The sequence below is a fragment of the Strix uralensis genome, chromosome 12 (genome assembly GCF_047716275.1).
Source record: "Strix uralensis isolate ZFMK-TIS-50842 chromosome 12, bStrUra1, whole genome shotgun sequence".
NCBI classification, from domain to species: Eukaryota; Metazoa; Chordata; class Aves; order Strigiformes; family Strigidae; genus Strix; species Strix uralensis.
The window spans coordinates 3,882,157-3,898,159 of NC_133983.1; the positions used below are offsets into that span (position 1 = coordinate 3,882,157).

Consider the following 16,003-nt stretch of genomic DNA (forward strand, 5'->3'; position numbering starts at 1 on the left):
TTTCTGGGGAAGACAGCTTCTATAAAAAGATGTATGCTTACTGGGATTAACCTATATTTAAAAGAACAGTAATCAGAAAGGGACATTTCATTAACAACTTTAATTATTTCCAAATCCCTATACAGGTCATACCCCATTAACACCAAGGGCTTTTTTTTTATTTTAATGTACTTTGCAGCTCTGTAAGTCATTCCAATGAAGAAGATTTTTTTTTTTTTTGAAAAGGCAGGGCTGGGGAACATGCCTATAAAAAACTGGGCCTGTTTTCTGGCCTGAAAGCACGCCAACTTGCATTCCCCCACCCCCTATTGCCTCTCCTCTCAAGGTTACAGTTTTCATGGAGCATTGTGCAGGGGTGGTGATGTAACTCTGCTGCTACACAGATCCCAGCTGATGTCTGATGCCTCTAGCTCAGAGGGGTGGAGTTCCCACAACCGCACGTAACTGTGCTTTACTCTACTTACTCATGTAACCAGAGCGTTTCCTTTAAGAGAATAAACTGTGAAGTTTTAAGTTGTAACAGAAGATGAGGAAAGTTTTAAGTTGCTAGCCAATACCTTTTCTTGTTAAACATGGGGTCAGTCTTGCCCAAAGGATTTGGTCACTACTGGATTAACCTTCAATTGCTGAACACTAAAGGTCTTAGCACAAAATTTTAATCTGCACTGCATAAGACAGCAAGGTAAAAGGGAAAGCATATGCCTCTTTTTTGGGTTTGGGTTTTTTTTTTTTGAATATTCATTTGGTTTTGCCAAGAAACCCGAGAGACTTCATCAGCCTCCTAAGAAAAGCCATATATCATGCCTATCACACAGCGATAAGGGAAAGAGACACTAAGCCCTGTGTGTGAGCACAGTTGCACCTGAGAAACTGTCTGGTCTCATTAATGCTGCAAAGGTTTCTTGAAGGTGAAGTTCACCCCAAAGTGTTTTCTGTCTTCTCGGTTTATTGACCTAATATGGTTAGTGACTAAGTTTCCAGCTTCCACATACATTGCTTAAAACATAGCTTCATCAAGAGGAGCTCCGTTGCCTGTACCCATCAGTCAATGAGAACAACAATAAAGGTTTGATATTTTGCTAGACAATGCATTCTGCTGGTCACAGCCGTTCTGGAATTAATTAGAGATTTGGTATTCCTCACTTCACACAGTTGTAGCTACAGAATAATCCAGAGGTGGTTTCAGCAGAGCTGGAATGCCAGCTGCATACACGCCATGCGTGACCACACACAGTGTTTAGAAAGACAGAGTTACCTCATTTTCCTGGGTGAAATCGAGAGCATCTTCCCCTGATGCAAGGAGAGTATGAAGAATCCTTTGTTTCACCTGTTCCCATTCAACCAGCATTGATTCTCGGTGATACTCCTCAGCCATAGCAAAAGTCTGTTGGTGAAGAATAACAAGAGCTAAGGAACATACAGAAATACCAAACAGCCTAGCTCTGCTATTAATAGACCAGCTCAAAAATGAAACAGAAAACAGCAACTAGATAAATCAACCAGGTCAACCCTCAAGAGCTAACGATGTGCTGTATAATATTTTAACAGGCTTCCTGTTCAGGTACGAGGGGATTCAGACAGTAGGTGTGTGTGGAATTAAGACAACTCTCACATACCCCCAGCTGGTAAAGCAGGGAATCTGTGTCTCTTCCATGGTACCAGGCTGCAAATAGACAGGCAGCTTGCTTTAATTTAGCAGCTCGCACACAATATCCAGGTCATCACTGATCCATGCGGTCTGAGAGTAACTTCTCTAATGGCAATGCTTTTCACCTCCCTGGAGGCTATAAAGGTTTGACTTACTGCATTCTTAACAGAGATGTGTGTTTATTGCTCATATTTCTTTTCCAGGTCTTTACTAGTATGTTTTTCTTTAAATGGGAAATACGGTACAATAAAAATAAAAGTATTAAGGCAAATTAACCAGTGCCAAAGAATCAGAAAGTCTCTCTCATCAGGAACATAACTCAGGAAAGCACGTAGGAAAGTCATATCTCAAGAAAAAAAATGTCCTTTTACCTTTAAAATGGCTGATGTGCTACATTGTCTTCAGATCCAATTAGGGGAACTCATGGAAGGAAACAGCTTTTCCCTCAATATTCCTTATTTTGGCAATAGCATTAGGATAGCAGAGATGCTTCACTACCTTTCCTGTTATCGTTGGGGTGATGCTAACTAGCAGCCTCAAGTATACCAGGACAGGAAATAAGAGTATTTCCACTAATTCTAAACAGAGAATAAGCTATATTGAATCTTTCACTTCTTTCCCTTTCCCAGCCTTCTCAGTCTTTTGCATAGCTTTGTGCTGCAGTCTACATAACTAAACGTCTCGGTTGGCTGAGTAAGTTTTTCATCTCATTACAGTCCGCAGTTAGGATATTGTCAATTAAGGGGCAAAACATTCCCTGGTATAAATGAATTGATAAGAGGCAGTGACATTTGGCAAACATTTAGTTATGGTGCAGGCATGCAACTGGAGCATAAGATTTGTGTTTCTTTGTTTTATTATATAAATTTACTTTATACTTTCATGGTAGAATATAGGTCTTACCCTTACCTTCACTATAATCATTTCAACAGGGTTTTAAATATGCATCAATAATTACAGTATAATTGTATGTAATTAAAATAATTTAATAATGCTTAAGTACTATTTCTTATCATTTGAAAGAAACACAGGCTCAGTTCTAAACCTGATGCCCCAAGTGTACATGGAGAGAAACAATCAACATAAGTACTAGGAAGCATGCAATGACATTTCTCAGCAGCAGTTTTAAGACAAACAATAGGAAGCATTTTTCCACACTGCATAATTCAATTGTGGAAATCATTGCCCCAGAACACGACAGATACCAAAAGTGTAAATAGATTCAGAAACAGGATCAGATGAATTTCACATCACAAAACAACTTCCAGCTCCGAAAATCTTCAAAACAACTACTTGCTTGGAGGTGAAGAGACATGAGATGAACAGGGGAAAGCTGACTGACTTTTTTTTTTCCCTTACAGTCTAAGTACTTCCCTTTCAAGGGAAGAAAACCAGACTCAGCAAACTCTGAGCCTAAGCGACAACTCTTGTTTTCTTACTGTAGCATTTTTCTTTGTACTGCTTAAATAAAACTTTCTTTTTTTTTCCTTATACGAGAGATTTCCTTTAGACAGTGTGATGCAGTATGGTGTTCTGGCTCTTCTACAGACACAAGAATTAAACCTTGCAGCACTTCTGCTGCATAGGCCTGAATGTGCTCATATATACTTCAACAACTCCCGTAACCTGGAGAAACAGCTACAATAAATATATTGAGTGTCATCACTGTACGGGAAGTCAGTGCACAAGGCATTTCTCAGAGCAAAAGAGGAAATAAACACCATGTCGTAGGCATTATCACCTCTAGAAAAGGCAGCATCAATGTGGAGAGGGTTGGAGTGAGTGTGCTGTGCCTTATGAAAAACAGCTTCTCTGTTCAAACAGATGACAAACACTGTGAGCCTCCTGACTCTACAAAATACTGCAGTTGAAATACAACTAACATGGATTTCTTCTGGAAATTCTAAGCAAGCATTTCCCATTGTCTATTTTTTCTATATTCTCAATACAGTCCTCTTAAATTCCCCTAGTTTATAAAATACATAATATATTAATTCTTAAGGACACCCCCCCTTTTTTTTTTTTAAAAAGGAACAAATGGTGCTTGCTTCCAACTTACCCTCTTCCTAGACTCTTCAATGGCTGACAGCAATGCATTATCTTTTTCATTCTTCAGGAATCCCTGCAGAAAAGGAGAAACAGAGCTTCAGACAAAAAAAAAAAAAATCAGCCTTGCATTAACATCAGATACATATCATAGTACTCAGCTCTTTTAACTCTGAGAAGTGCTGGGAGCTCTCTCCCCAGTCCACTCCCAAGAAGTTTAAAGGTCACTTTACTTCACCAGAGGTACAGCAAGATGCCCATACAGAGCAATGTGAAAATGAAAATGCATTAATCCCCTGTTTTAATATGCATTAAATCCTAGTGAAATGCCCTGCTTCTATTCTCTTTTATCTCTGTGTCCCAGCAACTGCTTCTTCTTGCTCTCCATTTGAGGGAGCTAGGATGAAAGCTGGTAGGAGCGATAAGCCAAGATAAGATTGTTGGACTTGAGTACATCAGGGGGAAAAAAAAAAAAAAAAAAAGGAGGTTTTGACTTGGCAGCTTCAGGCAGGAGCGGAGCTCATGGAGGCCCGATAGGAACTGTGAAAAAGAGCCTTAAAAATAGTCAGTTGAGGAAGGATGGAAATAACTAAACAGTTGGAAAGCATACAGGAAAAGTTTACGGCACAGCCTCTCTCCATGCATACAGCTGGAGTGGGTAAAAAAATAATACATAAGAATAGTATTTTTAATTTTCAGTATATTGGTAAATCTCAGAGGTCAGGTGTACATGAACAGACTGATATAAATGAGCTGTTAGCTCCTTATCCCAAAGGTTACTTTGTGACCCATACTTGAAAACATACCATATTTTGAATTTTAAACAAACAGCCATGGGGTAAACCAGTAACACCCAGGCACAGGATACACAATTGCAGCAGCGTCTGACTGAACTTGCCAGGAATTGGGAGGCTTTCGTGACCTTTGTTCCCCACATCTTTCTGCAAATAAATGGTTCCTGCCCCAACAATCTGTCAATATCGCTATTGATCCATACAACCTAGCTAGAGCTCAGCAGCTCCAGAGCAACACAGATCCTGTGGCACAACAGAAACTTGCTGTCATAGGGATTTGGACCTTTGGGAAAATATACTTATGGTCGGTCTTAGTCCTGCAGCAGTACTACATGCAGCCACAGGTATCACAGATTGCTGCTTAGCTCTGGGAGGTGAGAAGGGTTTGAAATCTCCTCGAACTGAAGAAATCTGGCAGAAAACTCTACTGCATAGGTGTGCTGTCTGCCTTCCTGCTACCCAGCATCGGTATGGGAAATAAAGGGCACTGCACCCCTTCCTTCTGAAATATGTAGAACAAGCATTTGAGGTATGAGACAGCCTGTGACCCCCTTCAGCTGGAAATAGAAACATGACCCCTTTCTGTAGACCACATAGAGAACGATCTGCCATCCTTCGAGACACATGTGACACAGTCCCCCCAGAATCACATACTGAAGAAAGTGGCCACTTCTACACAGCCTATTCTTCATTTCATCGTCCATCCTGTCTCGTCTTATTTTTAGACAATGCCCAGAGAGAAATCACAGTTACAATCTGAAAAAGGGAAGCTAAATCCAGATCCTTGCACATGTCTGGGGACCAACTATTACAGCAGCTGTCACCAAGGCAAGGGCTGCCGCCGTCACCCGTCTGGGCCTTATCTTGGCTTTGCACAGGAGAGGTGGGGGGGATGAAGACACAGCTTTGTAAGGTTTGTCTGTGTCTGCATCATGAGTGGAAGGACTTTGGGAGAGCAACAAGTTTTTGGTTTGCCTTTTTTTTAAAAAAAAAAAAATTTCCCCACCTCCAAACTAAATTGGAGAAAAATTATCTGGAATTATAACAAGCAGTGCTTCTAGACCTTCAAAGCACACACCAATATATGAGCAGAAAACACAGCCACCTATCTGATGGTAGGGGTCTGATGCTGCAGAGAACAGTTTGCCATATTCTAACAACACTGCTTGCTAATTTTACAGGCATAAAAAGCCCACTGTCTCTAAGGTGCAGACCTACAGCTATCTGGAGGCGATGGAAGGTGCTGAGCACACCGTGCCAGGCACCACAGCTGGCAGAGGTCCTGGGTGCCCTGGCTCCCTGCTTGCTCTGTGAGCACTGGGCTCCTGAAAGCCCTGAGATACACAAGTTCTTACTGCCCTCCATCCTCCCGGCTCTCCTTGGAGGGGTGTGTGCCCTGAGCTGAGTAGGTACCTGTCTAGAAAGGTACACAGCAATGATGGTAATCAGCAGAGTAATTTAAAATGTGCTTGAACTTCCCCTGAAGTCAGTAAATCCAGGCTGAGTATCTTTCTTAATGAAACCTCCTAGCTTCCAGAGAGTTCACTAGGTCCGTTTAAGGGATTACATTACACCAAATGCCAATTAGGGGATGATAATTGTCCTTTTCAGTCTCAATAACTACTCCTTTAGCAAATGAAAATCCTCACACGTTCCAAATAGTATCGGTAATGCCTCACTGAGAAGAGGTACATTTTAAAAATGTTGCCCTATGCCTTGCGCTAAACACTGTGACTGTAGCATGGCAATTGTGGCTTCAGTTAATTACAGGCTAATTGTTAAACCTCAGAAGAGGGAGCTTCATAGCTGATGCTGGGGCTCCTGCTACGGCTCACAAGACTGCTTCTGCTTAGTTAGGCCAAACCAGAGCTCCTGGGGTTGTTTCTCTAGGCTTTGGTGGCCAAAATTTCCACACGTTAAGAAAGAAAGGAGTGTCCAGCTGCTGCAACATTTATTCCCAGGGTTTATTGCATTGCCACCTAGTGGTGCACTATGCTTTGGTCACTGGACATTTAGATTTCATGGATGTATATGAATGCACACAAATGCCCACCTGCTATAAGAAAAAGCAGAGCTCACTGGAACAAGGATGGGCAGAAAGATGGAAGAGATGTGCTTTACACTAGAGAACTTTGGTCCTCAAAAAATCCCAGGCCACATAACAGCTTTAAGGGTTCACGTATTTCTCCAGTCTGGGCCTTGAACACTGCTGGTTGTGCTCACCAAGTTACATCTGCCCTAAAAGCTTTCTGTGATCCCAGAGGTAAGGTTTGACTTTTCCACAAACGCTGGCAGACTGTAACAAGGATACGGAGGTACAGCGTTCAGCACGCACAGGGAGTACACGGCCCATATATTGCAGGAGCTGCCCTCTCAGGGGAGATGCTACTGATTGTACAACGAGCAACTAGACATAGCTTCGTATTCAGTATTGAAAGACACAAGCAGGAGGAGAACAGAGATATTGTTAGCAGACAAAGGGCTATTTCACAGTGGCAGATGGCAAAGACAGGAATAGCTAACACGAGCATCGCTAAAACCTCAGAGGTGAAATCCTCACCTTGCAGCTCTCTGTGCACGAGCTCGGCCATTGAAGGGATCCCAACGTAGCCTGGATTTTGCTTGAAAATGAAAATTTATCTTATTTCCCTGAGGCAGGTTTACAAGAAAAGCTCACAGAGCCCTAATGTCACATCATGCCATCCTGCTTTAGTGAGTGGCATTTAATTTTCCTCTCTGTTACTGTGGGACTCCCACACATTCTTCCTGCGTCTAGTTTGGAAGGGAAGCAGCACAATCCTTCTCCATCACAGGTTTTCTGCAACGCTTACTGCTGAACATTTCCTACACATGATTTGTACAATATCTGTCGAGATGGTGTTTGCAAAACAGGGACACAGGCATAGAAATACACCCACTCTCCCACCTTCAGGTTCCCACCTTCCAGCTAGTCCCACTTATTCTTGCACGTCTATTGGCTCTCAGCACCTTTCCCCAGCACATTCCAGTTCCTCCTGGATCTCCTCCCCCTTGGAGTCCAGTCTGATCATCTCACATTCTCCCCTCTCTGCTGAAATCCAGCCCCTCTCTGTCTCACACGAGGATGGTTTGTGAGAGGGGTCCCACCAGAGGAGGGGCAGGACCCCTGGGAGCCTGTGCCATTTCCCTGTTCTCGCCGCACTCTTTGCTCCACTGTCATTTCTCATCTCGGGTAACCGCTGTCTGACACAGGCTGATGTGACAGGAACCGCCACCTGCCTTGCTCCAGACTGAATTCCAGCAAGAAAGTGTTCCAGTAACTAATTCATTATTGGTACGAAAGGGCACGCATGCACTGATGGTCTCTTTTTGACAGGAGATTGAAAGTCTCTTCCATTTACAGCAGTAAATGAGGTTAGTAAACTCTCTCCTGGCTGACAGAAGTCTCTTAATTACTTCCATCAGCCAGGCCATACTTTTAATACTTGATCTTAGTATTCAAGCTGTCAAGAGAAGGTGAATGTTGCCAAATAGTATACCGAGGCCTTGGATGTTGACAGCAATGCTTACTTTTTCACTGGCAAGGGAAGAAAGGAGAAAAATCAAATGAACAATCTGGGGCCATTTCAAGTCAATTGCTCTTTGATTAAAATATTTCCAAGTGCTGGATTTCCAGCAGATCCAGTGAATCCTGCAAAGGACTAGCAGGGATAATGATAATATGGTTAACAAAAAAATCACTTTTCAGCAATGGTTTGGGAACAGTAGCTCCAGATGAAGCACCCGATTTTATTATGTCTACTAGCAATTTTAAGAAACGATTTACTAAATACAATCCTACTGTAAGCACGCACACGTGTGAGCACGTTCCTAGGCTGGTGCACCCTGGCACTGCATTCCTGGCCACGTTCTCTCTAGAAACAGAGAATGAAGCAGAACTACCTGGAGCCCACTGTCACAATAACAGACCATATTATACATAACTGCTTTTTTAATCCAAATTACTGTTTGTGCTGACACAGGTATTAATGCTTGCTGGCTGGCTTTAAACAGACAGGCCCAGGGGCCCATAAGCAATGGTGTGGCCAACTAATGTATTCCTGAGATGGGGATGTGCCAGTGTAGCACAGACAATATTTTTCTCTATTCAGACTCTTCTTTTTCAAGCATCACACCAGCATCTCTTGGAAGCTTCTGTAGGTCTCCTAAGGTTTGTTTTGCAGAAAGCATCAGCTTTGCTAAAAACACACAGATAAGCTGCTTTACTACATACCTTGGCCTGTGCAACAGTGTCCTTCAAAGCAGCAAGGCAGCTGCCCAAAGATCAGCTACCAAATGCAATGAGCTAAGAGCATTTGTGAAATTGGCTTTCTCCTTAGAGGACTTCAGATGGCAAAATTGCTACAGAGCCAAAGGACACTGAGAGCCCAAGTGCAGAGATCCTCAGAGAGGAAAAGAACCCAAGGAAGGCTGATTTATCAGTCAGCATTGCTTCAAAGCTGTGTGAGAAACTAGGACCGAATCACTGTGCACAGATGCAAAGGTCCACTGAAAAGCAAGGTCTGATGAGGCTTGTCCCACAGCTCTGTACAGTGTTTAATTCAAGGATTTAGCAATACAAAATTTTCCTAGCCTAAGACAGCTGACCTTGTCAAACTATATTTTTCAAGTTCCTTACCACCATGTTTAGAACAGGAAATCCTACAACATTTTCCCAAAAAATTAATTCACTGTTGACTAAACAGGAGAAAAAGCAGGGAAAAAACAGAAGGGTTTACAGTTTGCTAAGACCCAAGAGCCAGCTGTTGCATCAGAGACTTTCAAAGCAACAGCCACATTGAAGCTTAAGAGGGAAAAATGTGAAGACTAATAGCTGTAACACAGAACTGTGCTAATACAAACACTGGGCTTGGGGAAGATTTGCTGCTCCGCTACCTGCCTTCACAGGCATCTCGAACCACATCCCCCCAAGCACCATGACTGTGCTCCACACTTGTAGCCCATACTCCTATTCAATTGGTTTGAAAGTCAAGGTAGGGGACCTCTCCCCCACCCTGCAAGCAGATAGCATTTCGGTGGCAGTAAGTCGTTAAAATATACAAACCCTGGCCTAGGCCTAATCTCTGCTCCACTGCGTGACTAGCAACGATTTTAAAGATTATTTCACTTTCTTTAAAGCCGCTTTCTGCTCCAGCAAAATCAAGTTTTGCAGAGCTGCAATACTGTCTCTTTTCATGATGGAGGAGCAGCAATATGGACCCCACTCTGGTGGCAGCAAGAGCCGACGCGCCCTGTGCTAGAGCCCGCGCGCGTTGGCGACGGGCACAACTCCCCGCGCGCGCTCAGCGGGCGGCAGCGCGCACTGCGGAACCAAGAAGGGGTGCCATTTGCCCGCAAGCCTTCTTCAACAGGTCGTGTGCATTGTGGAAGATGCACAGCAGCAACCTTCGCTGGAGACAAGTTCTAGGGCAGGAACAGGGCTTCCCTGCCCCACCAGCTGCATGCCATTGATGTACTGCTCGGCTTTGAATGCAGCCTTTAATCTGTGTTGCAGAGCAAGCCTTCGGCAAATATTTACAAAGTGCTCTCTGCCGCAGGTTAGTGCCAGCAATGCAAAAAAATCTAGTACATTTTTTTTTGTATAATTTTACTGGTTTAGACTGTTTGATCTGTGAAACTCATGCAGTTTTCACAGTAATCTTCAGACCGTATCCAGGAACATTGGATTTTGCTGTGTTGGATAAATATCATTATTCCTTCTAGCCGTGACAGGAAAAACTCAAACTGCCGAAAGAAGCACTCCTCAGGAAATCACAGATCAGCTCCTAACAGAAGCAGGGGCAGATGGTGCATGCTCTTTGACTCTTGCTGGGACCGTTTGGATCTGGCAAGTGAAGATTGGAAGTGTGCTCCTTAGACATACAGGCTTCGAAGGAAGAAATACAAAAACCTCTTAGCTCCCGCTTCAGCCAGGAGACCATCCATTAAGCGCTGAACACTAATATCAAACCATCAGTTAATATCAAACCATCCCCCAGCACTGAGAGGCACCATCATATCCCACACCCAACCGCAGCCTTTCAAAACGCATTTGCAGCATGCGGCCATCAAGTAGAGTGCGCAGCATTTACAGCGAATATAAGCAACATTTACCATGAAATATACAGAGAGGTCAGCTTTATCACACTGGAAAAGTCTAGAAAAATACCACTGCTCAGATTTCCTGCTGGAATACTGTGCCAGGCACTCATGCAGCAGCCCCAAAACTGAACTCTGCTATGCGGAACTACTTGTTCTGCATATAAACAGAGACCAGCACTGCTGGCACAAAACATGACTCCGCTCAATTTTAGCTTCTTCTAATTCAACATAGGATGCTCAGTGAGTTCAGGCCTTCATGCATTACGACATCTCAATATTTCACTTAAAATTATACTTACAAGTGGCTTAACATGGAAACTCACTGCAGTGTTCCTATTCACTTTAAGATTTTACAAAATATGCCAGAGAAATTTGCAAGATTTAACAAACCCAAGCGTGATGATTAAATTGAGTGAAGTAGGATACTTGGCTCTAAAAAACACCGAAGTATATCAAGCATTGCAATATATATAATTTATATATTACTTATATAGTGTAGCTAATTATTAAGATATTAGTAATTATTCAAACTATTTGTTGTGTCTTTCCCCTTCATCAGAGCAAACCCAAAATAACTTCAATTACACAGATTAGTGTCTCATTTTCAGACTCTAAAAATTTTTGCCGTGTCATGTTGGGCTGCACAGCGCATGGGAATGCTGTTAGAAGTGGTTCTCGTAGGCTTTTTTTCAGTCAAGCACTTTAATGGCATAAAACTAAGATAATACCTTTTTTTAATCTAAATTTTTTCAGCAAAGTTACTCAGAATGAGGTTCTCTTCCATATACAATTATCAGCCTCCACTGCACAAATCATTTTTGACAGCAATTGTTAATGCAACACAAAAATAGTGTAAGCAACAGTGCTACCTTCTCTAGGGATCCTCTCTTCCTCCCCAGGTATGTAGTTATTTTCTTTCTCCCTACAATGCAACTGGGAGCTGTTCAACAAGAATCCCAGGTCCTGACAAGCTACAAAGCACCACGGAAATCTCCACGGTAACAAAACAGAAAGTTTGAATAACCCTAACCTGCTTAGAGGTCATGCAAGAAACTTAATGAAGAAAAACAATGAAAAAAAAATAATATGTATCTGAACTAGAGAAAGAAGGTGGACAGACTCTTGCCAGTTACAACAGTAGGAAACGTTACTCAAGAGCCACCAGAAAGAGCTTGTTCAGCTGGCTAACACTGGTACATCACACTGAAAGCATCTCAAACAGCGTTTCTGTTTGTCTTAATAAAGATAAACAAACCAAAATGTCACAAAGGCAATTAAATGCAACATCACCTCACTTGGAATACAACTTCTTGAGTAAGGAAAGCTCTCCGCACAGATCAGGCCAGCAGGACCAGTGGCAGGACCCACAGGAAGCCCATCTCCTTTGGCACCGTCAGCAACACCATCCGCACAGAGCAAAAAATCACACAATCTGAAATCTGAGCTTGTTCATCATGTTTCCAAATGCATGGATATATTCTTCTCAAAATTTCGAAATGCAGAGGGATGACCTTGGTGCGGGGCTTTGTTCAGCGCCATTACAAGTGGTAACAGTCTCTCCCCTGCACTATAAATGTCCTTGTATTAGCATCCTGATTAAAAAATACAGCCCTACAAAAATCATAAACGCGTCAAGAGATTCACAATCAAAGCAAAACTCAGGGCTTTGGCTATTTTTTTGAGTTTAGTTTAAATAAATGAAATTGAGGTAATGCCAATGGGCTTGAGATCCACAATGCAACACTGTATTTAAAATATTTATAGCATGCAGACACAGATAATTTCTGATCATCCACTGGAATATCCGCCTCTCTGGTATCACGCTTTTTAAGGAAATAGTGAGAAAAAACTAGTAGATTTAAATGATTTAAAATCTTCATTGTATAGTCATAACTAAGCCTGTAATGCAATACCCCTTGCTGAAAACATCCTTGCATTAGGCAAGACACCCTCAAATTAAGCCATCGAAACTAATTTCACTGATGACGCCATTTTCTTATTTCTTTCGCTGCCATTTTAGCATCATGGTTACTTCACATTTTCATCAAGAAGTAGCTGCGCGTTCTTCCCCCTCTAAGAGGAAACCATGCTCAAATGAAGCAGTGACAAATAAAACCTATATGCTGAATTTCTGCCCATGTCACATCCTTGCATGGCAGGGGCAGGGATGAAGCACACAGTTGCCATTGCAGACCACACCTCAATTTACTGTACCGAGAGCTGGCGAGAAGTCTCCCGAGATGGTGTAAGCTGAGAAACCAGCCACTGGAAATCTGTCAGCACCGCACGAAAAATTGATAAAGCCAAAGAAAGTGGAGCGTCCAGCGCTGTTAGAGGAGGATAGGCTTCTTTCTGCATACTACAGAAAACACTAACTAAAAAGGGAGTAGTTCGAGAAGAAAAGAAAAAGGCATAAAGGAGGCATACTGACAAGCTTGCAGTGTCTGTTGCTGGACTAACTGTGTATTAGCATCAACATATAGGCAGATACAATAACCCACTTAAACTGACAGCAGAAAATTTACTTCTCAGGATCACATCTGAAAGCCAAACCGCTGTCCCTATCAGTTGATGAAGTATTTCCCAGCCTGAAACAGCACATTTCTGATGGAACACCAGTAAGGAGGACAAATTATTAAACAAACCTGCTACTCAGTAACACCCAGTCTCCTCTAACCCACTTCTACAAATTTTAGTGCACTCCTTCGGTCTCTCCAGCCCCTCAAAGTGCTTTATCCTTCTGTCCGTCTGGCTGGGAGCACATAACCTTGCTGTTTGTGAGAAACTGGGATGTTCTCAGACTTTGTTGGAAAGCAAAAACATTACTGGTCTTTGCACACCTCTTCCTTCACAATTTCAGATGCATAAAAACAGTTAAATGTCTTCAAGTTAGTCTGAAACTATGCAAAAAAATAGTAATGAAAAACATTGGTTCTCTTTACCTCCTCTGGATGCAAGTAACAAGCCTGGCAGTGCTGAGCCTGACACTCTCCCTGTTCTTGGGCCGACTCAAGCAGAAGGATTTCGGCTGTCGTGCCCCCATCCCACAGCTGAAAGCCCGCGTACCACCTTCCTGAACGTTCCTCAGGAGCACTAGTTATTTTTCTGCTTTGGTAAAAAAAAAAAAAAAAAGCCAAGCAGAAATCTTCCAGCCTCCATCTGTATTTCAGACACAAAGTGATGCATGCAGCAAACGCTCGCTGCCTCGAAGGGACAACGCCTGGTTCAGAGACATCAAAATCCTGTCAGCACTGTAAAGGCGATAACCAAGTTAAACCAGGATGCAAACGCTAAACCCCAGCAGAGGTGGCTTTCCTTAGTGCCGCACCTCCACAGTGTTGTAATTTGAAGTCTCCCAGAAAAACCCACACAGGGGAAAAAAAAAAAACCTTTCCAAAGTTAAATATAATTTATTTCGCTGATAGTGGCTGGCTAACACTACAAAGAGCGAGCCAAGATGACAAGCATTGTAGTGTGAAGAATACAAGCTTTTTTTTAAAATACACTGGAATTTCAAGAAAATGAGCAAATTTGAAGTTCAACCCTCTTAAATAACATGAGATGATTTGGCAAAATTGTCTACCCGAGGTAGAAAGACAAGCCCAAATTAGCTATCCCATTCTTCCTAAATATTTGTAAATAAATCATAGCTACTTTGTTCGCCTAAATAGGTATTTTCAACACAGCAGCGTGTCCCTTGGAATAAACACAAATATTTTACTGACACTGAAAGCAAGCAATTTGGAGTTCATACATGTCATGATATCTTTAAATCCTCAATTTAAGCATGCCGTGGTCTTTAGAAATGTTGTTTCCTTAATACATTACTGATACATTTCACAAAGTTAATTATTTAAATTACCTATGAATTATTAATTGCAGATCATTAAAATAAAACACAAGTCTGGAATATGCCTGTTGTAATTATACAATTTACATTTTAAAATGTTAGACATTATAAAGCTCAGAAAGACATGTATGAAAATTCTCTGCTGCAACAAATGATATGTTATAATAAACACTTTATCCTTTTTCAGCTTATTTCTCCTATTGTGTAATAAACCTAAGATTTAAACTTTCCAGACTTGGGGCACGAGACCAGTGTGTTGAGGATACACCGGAGACAAAAGGTTTCCATTTTTCTCCTCCGGCTGTACTCCACCCTTGCTAAGGAACTCTCTAGCAGTGCGTGCCTTTATTTGCACGTTGCATTAACAAGGCACACAAGCTTTCGGACTTTAATGTAAATGAAATGCCAAGTCCAGATGCTGCCAACAGATATCATGGAAAACCCTGCTATAAGAGACCTACAGCTAATTATTAATTACGGTGGCTCAGTCATTTTTCCATACATTAATTTATGGAGCTTAGTTGAACTCTGTCTCCCACCCACTTCAGACAAAGGAAAATAATTTGCTATACTGTACCAACTGCAAGGATAATCGAGACATCTCCTATACAGGGTCAGTGGAGATGGCTTCCTCCATCTTTTTACACATGCAAACCACACATTTCATTGTCTTTTACTTGATTTCTTGCTGAGCTGCTTCTGTGGCAAGACCCCCCTTTGCACAGGTAATCTTGTTTAAAAGAGACAACTTTTTGGCCATGCTATGCCACTGTTCCCATCTCTCTCCTTCTGAGCATTTCTCAGTTGACAATAAGAAGAGTGCAGAAGATGGCATATAGGCACCTTAATATTGGTGAGGGAGCCCCGAAGGAGGCAAGTCATCCTCTGCTGCAAGAGCCCCGGCGCCGTCCCAGCACAGCACATTTCATTAACCTGCTTTTCTCCATACAGAGAAAGTAAATTGAAAGGAAAGGAGAAAAAGCAACCCACCCTACACTTTTGTCCCCATACCAAAGGCAGGCAGAGCTTTCAGTTTGCATGCAGCCTCTGAGTCCCTAGATCCGAGAGCATTAAATCAGCTGCCACCCACCCAGCTAGTCACGGCCACCACATTTATATAAATGTTAATTCCCTGACTGCTTCCCTTTACTATGATTTTACTGGCTTAACCCCTTTCATAACGTACCCTATTCACTTGAAAGAGAGGTGGGGTCTGGGCTGCAAACTCCAGTTGACTAAGCAAATATACTTCACCACTTCATTTAAGAAACTAACAAAAAAAGCAAATCTCCAAGCACCTTCATTTACTTTGGGAAAGTAGAAATATTTTCTATCTTATTTTCATCCCACATTTGAAATCCTTACTTCAAAATAAAATTAAAGGAAGTTTAGCGTGTCTTCTAAATAAATCATAAGTGCATCTATAGGAACAGAGGAAACAGTGGACGAGTATCTTTGCACCACAATGAAAACTAAGAGAAAAATCATACTCGAGCAGCATCTTTATTTTTTGAAATACTTCCGTAGACATTTCATAGCCTAGGA

General features: G+C 42.1%; 1 protein-coding gene across 4 annotated transcripts in view; it reads right to left on the minus strand.

Annotated features, from left to right (window-relative positions):
- NUP93 (nucleoporin 93) overlaps positions 1–16,003 on the minus strand; it is an 86,447-nt gene that overhangs the window by 28,785 nt on the left and 41,659 nt on the right. For 3 of the 4 annotated variants that reach the window (XM_074881350.1, XM_074881349.1, XM_074881351.1), the window contains exons 4-5: positions 3,708–3,770; positions 1,256–1,384 (exon numbers count right to left, since the gene is read on the minus strand). In XM_074881350.1, the coding sequence (XP_074737451.1) occupies positions 1,256–1,384; positions 3,708–3,770 (192 nt within the window). Of the gene's footprint in view, positions 1–1,255; positions 1,385–3,707; positions 3,771–3,856; positions 4,099–16,003 lie in introns of those variants that run through there. The other variant, XM_074881352.1, reaches the window with a different exon arrangement.